This window comes from Ascaphus truei, chromosome 10 (genome assembly GCF_040206685.1).
Source record: "Ascaphus truei isolate aAscTru1 chromosome 10, aAscTru1.hap1, whole genome shotgun sequence".
Lineage (NCBI taxonomy): Eukaryota > Metazoa > Chordata > Amphibia > Anura > Ascaphidae > Ascaphus > Ascaphus truei.
The window spans coordinates 21,327,260-21,335,779 of NC_134492.1; the positions used below are offsets into that span (position 1 = coordinate 21,327,260).

Genomic DNA, 8,520 nt, shown 5'->3' on the forward strand with positions numbered 1-8,520 from the left:
GCGCTATATAAATAGAGACATACAATACAATACAATACAATACAAACACTGCTCATGTTAACCACTGCACTGCCAAAGGAGGGGGCAGCAATGCGTAACAGGGCAATGCGTTACAGGCTCCTCTGAGGTTAGATAACCCTTTTGATTCTGGAGCCAGCTACACCTTGCGAGGCATAACGGCAGAAATTGGGTTAATCATTGATTATGTCATCTATTATAATATGTATGTATATTTTTAGCGTGCCACCCAAGTACACAGCGCTTCGTAATCTTTACCACATTACAATACAGGGAATATAATAGCAAATATACATTGGTAGAAAAGAGCTTACATGGATGATGTATAATTATACTAGGGGAACCCTTCCCTCCACCCGACTTATTTTTACAGCACACATATTGCTTAACCCTTTCTCAAATACACTCAAATACACTCCCACACACCCTGCTCCAATATATTATAAATGTAGATCCTTTTTTTAATATATATCTAATTGATAGACATATAGATGAAGGTTCCCCTGGGGACTGAACCGTCAGGTCTGGGAGTGATATATATGTATTAATAAAATAATATCTTTATTATTTCTTCTATAATCTTCTTGTGCTGGTATTAATTTCAATTTGGAATGATATATATATATATATATATATACACACACAGTAGGCGCACCAATAAACTATACAGCATGTACTGTATGGGCCAGTGCGTGCTTATTAATAAGAATATATATATATTGATATATTACTCAAACCACGGTGCGGTGTAAATAAAGAAATAGCACATTGCAGAGTTTGACTACAAAAAATAGTGTATTGAGCAATAAAATACAGAAAAAAAAAGATCACCAATATCTAAAAGTAAATATTAATCTAAGTCAATTCCTGTCATAAAAGCTTGAAATCTCAATGATACAAAAAGATGAAAGAAATCCATCTTTCATTTTTTTTTTCTTCTTCAAATTGCTCCAAGATGGGGAGAAAAAAAAATGTTAAAGTTGCAAATTGTAATTTCTGACACATTGTTTGTGCAGGGATGTGATGTGTGTGAAATGAAGCATTCAGTGGATGGGAGAGCAGGGAGGGTGAGAGGGGCCCAGCTTTTACAGAAATACACACATCTCTAACATAAATAATCCATTTCAAGTTTGCAATCTTGTTCTATAAACAGATGTCTAAAAAATCAACTGAAACAAAAAAAGACAGTTTTTAGCCCAGTAATGTCCTGTCCCCCCCAAGTTAAAAAACAACAAACGTTTCATTCCAAATGATAAACATGTTAAAACTGAGGTTTTTCTTACAGGGGGGGGGGGGGGGGGGGGTTCTTCCATGATAGCACCAAGAAAGCCTTAACAAATAATAATATTTACCACAAAAAACAAACAAAAAAAAAAAAACCCTGTGGAAAATAGGGGGGCTTCTATTTTTATAGCCTTTTTATTTGTTTTATTTTATTTTTATTTTTTTATATAGTATCTCTGTGTATGGGGTTGTGTGTTTTTGTCTCTGCTTTACAAAGGGCCTGGTTTGCAGCTGTCTGTGCAGCCTCTGTCACATTGCTCTGCTAAATAAGAGGTGAGGGGGTATGTGGAAGGGGTGGGGGCTGTTTGGACAGAGCAGGGTGGTAAGAAATTTGTAGCATTTGGAGGTCTGTGGAGCAGAATTCCTGTTAAAGTTGTGCTGCTTCTCTGTTTAAACCCCCCCCCCCCTCTCCCCCCCCTCATTGATTTGAGAGAGAAAGAGAGAGCAGCTTGGGTGGTCTCCCTCTTCCCTCTGCACTTTGGTGAGCTGTTGCTTAGCAGCTAATAATAGGAGATGTTTGCAGAGTAATTTGCCTCTTCCATAGCCAATGGGAACCACAGCACATTCACATCCACCTCTCCCCCCCCCCCCTTCTCCCCAGCCCCCTCCTCCTCCCTCTCCCTCTCCTTCCCTTTCTCTCTTTTCAGGGGCTGTAAGTAGCCTTTAGTACAGATGCTTAGGGGAGAGGAACACATGCTCACACAGAGCTCTCCAAGGCTGAACTTTCATTGCCACATCCAGGATTTCTTTGCATTTTCATTACTTTGGGACTTATTCTTCACTATTATTATTTGTATTATTTTTTTTTTCCTGCCTTATTTTTTTGATTGTTGCCCCTATTTCCTCGGCGCTGGAGATAGGCATGAAGACAACCCAGGGATGTAAGGATTTGCCCACCTAGATGGAAGCCCCCACCGCCCTGAGAGCAGCTCCTGCCCTCCTCCTTCCCGGATGGTGCTGATCTCTTGCATGGATTATTTTGGGGTACACTGATTACCTGCTTGTGACCGGTGCCCTTATTCCTCACACCCCTTATTTGTGATCGCTGCCACTTGTACGTTACCCCTCTCCTCCTCCCCCCCCCCCCCAACCCCCTGCTTGCTATAGGATACCGATGGCCACTGATCCCCCAGCGCGGGGGCCGGGGGCTTTGCGGGTCACCCCCCGGGTTACAAAACCTCACACCCGGTTCCCAGCTCAGATCTGCTGCGGAGACCCAGTTATTGTCACGCTGCCTTTGCACTGAAGCAAATCTCTAAGGTGAGTGCCCATGGGGATCCCCCCCCCCCCGGTGTGCTTATAGGGTGCCAGCCTCTGACATGAGTTATTTAGCACCCTGGAGTAATAGTACTTCAGGATCAGTCATCACCCCATGTCACCCAAAAGGTGCCCCCCCTGCGAGTCTCCTATGCACATGTGACAGTGTCAGTGCTATTTATTGCTCTGTATTATTAAGGCGTCAACATAATCTGCAGCACAGCAACACAAAAACCTAGATGTTAACAAGTTTACTGTTATTGGTATACAAGAGGAGAAGCTCCTTGACCCAGGAGCTTACAATCCAGACTGTGCACCACTCCCTGAGATTTACAGGTCATGTCTGGTTTATGTACAGTCCTGAGATTTGTGTTGTGATAAAATATTCTTTCGGCTTTTTCCTCCACTGTGTTCCCTCTTTGAGTCTTTTTTTAAATGTATTTTTTTGTTGCTGTAAGTAATGCACTTTTGTTGTCACTTCTATTTCATCTGACCCCCCTCCCCAGCTTCAGGGTTTAGTGTGAAACCCACTCCCCAGATACTCAGCAGATCTGGGGGGGGGGGGGGAGAGGGTGGCTTTGTGTCCCTTATGTTGCTGGATGTTTTCAATGTGGGACCTGTCTGAGGGAGTCTCTAATTACTTGGTTTTATCTCGCTGCCCATCACTGGGAGGGAGTGGGATGGGGGGGTTTCTCTGTGTGTGGTTGGGAGGACATTAATCATGTGAAATGATGAAAAAAAAAGGGCAATTGACAAACACAGATGGAATTAAAGTCTGTCAGTAAAAAGGTTAAAACACAGATGGAAACTTTGGGCTTTCTTACAAAAACATCATATTGGAAACTCCCCAGACATTGTTTGATTTGTGTTTATAAATCACGGAATCAGTAAAGCTAAATTGTTCTTACTTTTTATGCAAAGCAAATATTCACGGTGGCCCAAAGAGCTTACAATCTAATGTGTGTATTGGTGGCGCGGCTTTGCGCAAAGAGCAGCAATATAAGTGGAGTGAACGTGGTCTGATTGCACTTAGGTTTCGAAGGACGATGAAGTGGCGTTGAGTCCCTGCTGCAAAGTGGCATGGAAAGCCGTGGAGAGGCACAGTTATGTCACTTTTGGTGACAATTGTGACAGGGATGTTGGGTGCAGGACAGCAGACGTGCATATCTTTCAATGGGAACTGGGTGACATGCCAAAGAATTATCCTGATGTTAGTTGCAGGTTCTGTTTCTTGGCTGCTCCCCATGGACATGAAGGGGACTTGTGTGTCATTGACAAGGTCTTTGATCTCGGTGCTAAAATGTCATATGTACTGTAAGAGGCAGGGTGGGGGGTCATAATGACGTTGCAAAGAGGTGCTGTACGTAACTTAACATCGCATTGGCTTCTGATACCCAATACAGACCAAGCCGCACCTATGACTCTCTCCAGGTTTAAAGTTCCCGCTCTGTGCAGTTCTCACTACAAGGGTAACTGTTTCAGGGCTAGAAAGGAATGTCTGTGATGCATTGCAGGCACCTGTGGTGTTGGAGGGGTTAAAAGGGCCACCTCCTCTCCAGCCAGTGGGTGTAGAGTGTGTGGGGAGGAGGGGGGGGGGTCTATAGTCATGTGTCAGTTTTGGAATCTGTGTCCAGTGGGTGCTAAGGGAGGGCCGGCCATCCGCTCTGTGAGCTGAGATCAGTCAGAGGCAGGAAATGTTGTGGGCATTGCATATGCAGGGAGGGCCACCTGGGCAGCACAAACCCTTCCTCTCCTGCAGGGTGCCAGCTGCTCCCCCCCCCCCCCCCCCAGGGTCCTTGTGGTTGGCACAGCTTCATTTTTCCAGCCACAGGGGACCGGCAGACTGTGTCCGCAGCCACAAACGTGGGGAAAAACTGTCCCCCTCTCTCTTATGTTTGCCTACTGCATTTCCTTCTCCTTTCTACCAGCCTCCCCATGAAATTCCCAAATCATCAACCTTCTCACTTACTAATTATTTACTCTGAACCAGGGGCGGCCAGCTCCAGTCCTCAAGAGCTACAACAGGACAGGGTTTCAGGATACCCCTGCCTCAGCACAGGTGGCTCTATCAGTGGCTCAGTTGAAGACTGCGCCACCTGTGTTGAAGCAGGGGTATCCTGCAAACCCGACCTGTTGGTAGCTCTTGAGGACTGGAGCTGGCCTCCCCTGCTCCGAACACTTTTCTTATTTTCCATTTCCTTCCTGTCTCTACTTTTTCCTCCTTCATTTCCTCTCTGGTATTTCCTCTCTCTCTCTCTCCTCTTTCAATTAGGCCTGATACCCACCTCAAAGGGCAGTCCAACCTAGGACAAAATGGAACTAGGCACAGTGGCAAGTTAAGTAGGTTAAATTGACACCTTTTAAAAAATAAAAATTGTACAAGTATTTAAAAATAATGTGTAAACTTTTTTTTTTTTTTTGCATTTTTACGCTGTTTAAGTGATCTTATCACTCAAATACATGATTTACTCATCAATATTGTTAGTTTAGCTTTGTTCATTTGTTTACAAAGCAAACACGTTTCCACTGTTAGTGAAACAGATAAACACAAGTAGCTGCTATGCTTGAATCCAGCGTTCCTAGCGCTGAAACGATTCATGCATAACAGAGAAATAAGTAAGATCCCTTTTAAAGGCGATTGATTCTGGAAGCTAATTACACTAATAAGCTACTGCCATTTTGATCACCCATTACAGTAGGTTCAACTGCCCCTTTAACCCCCTGATGCTGCCGGTGGCGAGATGGGCAGCTGCAGAGCGGGTGGGCCGCGGGGACCTCATATCTGTTTCAGTGTTTAAAGTCTGGGTTTTCACATCCTGGGAAGAGATTTTTATGGCCTTGAAAGCTCATGTACACCATCCATAAAGGGCTGCCTCGTAAAACCTATAACAACCTGCAAAGAATTTAGTGGTCATCAGATGACACATGGTCTAGCGAGCTCCTGTACAACTACATGTGTGAGTAATCTTCCCGCTGGCACAACCTGCTAGGAATATTACACTTCCCCCAGGGCCAATGTGTGCCTTTGCATTTGCACCAGGTGTGTGGCCAACTCCAGCCCTCCAGTGCCACCAACAGGTCAGGTTTTTTACGATATCCCTGCTTCAGCACATGTGGCTGCGCTGAAGCAGGGATATCCTGAAATCCTGACCTGTTGGTGGCCCTGGAGGACTAGAGTTGGCCACTCCTGATTTATACTCTCTGTGCAAACGATTCACCCAAACAGGCACCTGTATTCACGGTGGCTCTGTCAGCAAAATTAGATTGCAAGCTGCTTGGCGCAGGAAGTTTCTGTCTGCATTTTTCTTCTTATATAGCACTGATACTGTACGCAGCGCTGTACACAGAAGTTTCCAGGCACAATAAGTCTGTGCCCTGTAGAGCCTGGATTGAAAGCAGATTCACCCACTTCCAAGGCTGTGTGCTATTGCCTCAGAGCTACCGAACTTTCTAAAGAATTCCTGTGGGGGGGGGGGGGGGGGTGCTGTGTCTCTGATTGATGACACCAGGTATGTGACATGTTGTGTCTCTTTCCAGGGGAAGGCAGTGGGTCAGAAGGCCCCTCTCTGGCTGCGGGCTCAGTTCCAAGCCCTGCTCTTTTCCCTGGGCTGCTCCATCCAGCAGCACTGCGGGAAGGTGCTCTTCATTGGACTGCTGGTGTTTGGGGCCCTGGCCGTGGGACTTCGCGTGGCCTCCATCGAGACCGACATCGAGCGGCTGTGGGTGGAAGGTGAGTGGACGTAGAAATATAGCACTGGACGGCAGATAAGAACCTCCTTGCCCACTGTGTTTGCCCATTTCCCTATCTGCTGTACAGCCTCAGATCCCATTGAAGCCTCGACTCTCTTTCGTGTTTAGGATAACCTTATGTCTATCCCACGCGTGTCTGAATTCCCTTCTTGTATTAGCCCCCACCTGGGAGGCTATTCCACGAATCCACTACCCTTTAGGTAAAGAAGTACTTCCTCACATTCCCCCTGAGCTGCCACCTTCCAGCGTCAGAGACTGGCCTCTGGTTTTAGCGCTTCTCTTGCTTTGGAATATGCTTCTCTCCTGTGTTTTGTTGAACCCCTTTATATATTTGAAAGATCCCCTCCCTCTCCCTTCTCTCCTCGGAGTTGTACCTATTAAAGTCTTAGGCCACGTCCATACTGCGAGTGACCGCGCGCGGCGCCAACATCAGGCCACATCTATGAGGCCGGCCATAGAGCGTGCTACAGCGTTTTCAGCAGACAAGTGAATTTGTGTTTGTCGCGCGACGCCCGGGTCACGTGAGCGGTTCAGCCAATGAGGGCGGACCAGCCTCGTGACATCACTGCCACGCCCCCCCCCTCCCTCCCCCGACACTGGATCTCGGGCCACAGATCGCTCGGCCGACACGCTCCGTCGTGCACGCTCCCGCTATATCCGAAGCCTTATGCTGTAGCTCATGCACCATTCCTAGTAGCCCTTTTTTTTGCACAATTGCCAATTTATTGACGTGATTCCTGAGATCCGGTCTCTAGAATTAAACACAGTTTTCTAGGTGAGGTCTCACCAGTGATCTACAAAGTGGGATCACACCCCCCCCCCCCCCCGCTGCTAATACCACTCCCGATACAACCCAATATCCTGAGAGCCTCTTTCCGCATCGCTGTGTTACATTGCTCGCCTACTTTTAAGTCTGCTGAAATAATGTGTCCCGGGTCCCTTACCTCTGTAGTAGCTGGACAGAGGTGAAAGGTCGAGTTTGGGGAAGGGGCTAAGTATCAAAACGAAATATTTGTAAAAAATATTTACTGTAAGGGGATACACTGCCCCCCTCCGTGGCAGAGCAATGTGTTCCACGCCCGCCTGGCACGGAAAGGGTAACATGTGCGCGCCTCTTAGCATCCAGGTATCTTGCACCCTTGTGATTTTAAGGAGGAGGTAGTGAGCAGTTACAGGCTGCAGATATGGGCCAAATTCTGCAACCGAGCCCATCATTTGAGCCACCAGTGCTGAAGCAGGTATATCCTGAAAACCTGACCTGTTGGTAGCTCTTGAGGACTGGAATTGGTCACTCTTGTGTGAAAGTCACTTTGTGACCAAGTTGTTTTAAATTTGATGTTTAGGTAAGCATAACCTCCCCTCTCCCCCATCTCTAAATGTTTCACTTACTGTACGTAGACACATTTCTCGGGATATTGATACAAAACTCCTGGAGTTTTATTTATTGTAAAAAGCAGGTCTGTTATAAGGAGGGTTTCTTATAGCTGGTGGAGGTTGTAAGTGAAGCTGGTATACACAAAATTTCGTACAGGAGAGCTTTTGTTGAAGGCGGGTGAAGTGTAACAGAGAGTGTGTTATAAGCAGAGTACACTGTAGCAGTGTCAGTTGTATATTCACATTACTGTGTAATAGCACATTTACTATAAGGGGGTCTTGTCAAGCAGAAAGGAAGGTGTCTGGATAAAAATGCCAACTTTTGGAGGTGATGCCACTTTTCACGAGCCATGTCGTGGCACGTCAGATGGACCAGCAATGCACCAAAATGTATATATTTATATTGTATGCATTTCCTGATAAATTTCATTGAGCGATATGCTTGTGTAGTTCTCCTACTTTAACATTTCAAACAAATGTCTCCAGCATTATGACTGGCATTAGGGTGGCACATTGTAATGTGATAGTTTCAAGTATTTTCCGTCTTTATAGCACCCAAATCATGTTAATCTCACAGTCACTTTGTCTTGGAATACTAGATTACAAGCCGCCCTGATGAGGGTATGTGGTGAGGGAGGATGGGCATAGTGACGATGGCACTGCTTTTGTTTTGAGGTGGCATCTGTATGTGACCTGTCCAATGCCACTTTATCTCCCCATGACTAGAGTTTAGGATTCATTGTGCTTGCAAATGTCCGTACATATTTCTATGCACCATTTCCACGTCTGCTACTAAAGTAGGGGTGTGGGCAACGCTAGTCTTCAAGGGCCACCAAC

General features: G+C 46.0%; 1 protein-coding gene across 1 annotated transcript in view; it reads left to right on the forward strand.

The window, feature by feature from the left end:
• Positions 1 to 2,430: 2,430 nt before the first annotated feature.
• Positions 2,431 to 8,520, forward strand: part of PTCH2 (patched 2) — a gene marked incomplete at its 5' end in the record, with an annotated part of 43,287 nt that continues 37,197 nt past the window's right edge. The window contains 2 exons of the mRNA XM_075615470.1: positions 2,431 to 2,562; positions 6,097 to 6,289. Coding sequence (XP_075471585.1) covers positions 2,431 to 2,562; positions 6,097 to 6,289 — 325 coding nt within the window. The remainder of the gene's footprint in view (positions 2,563 to 6,096; positions 6,290 to 8,520) is intronic.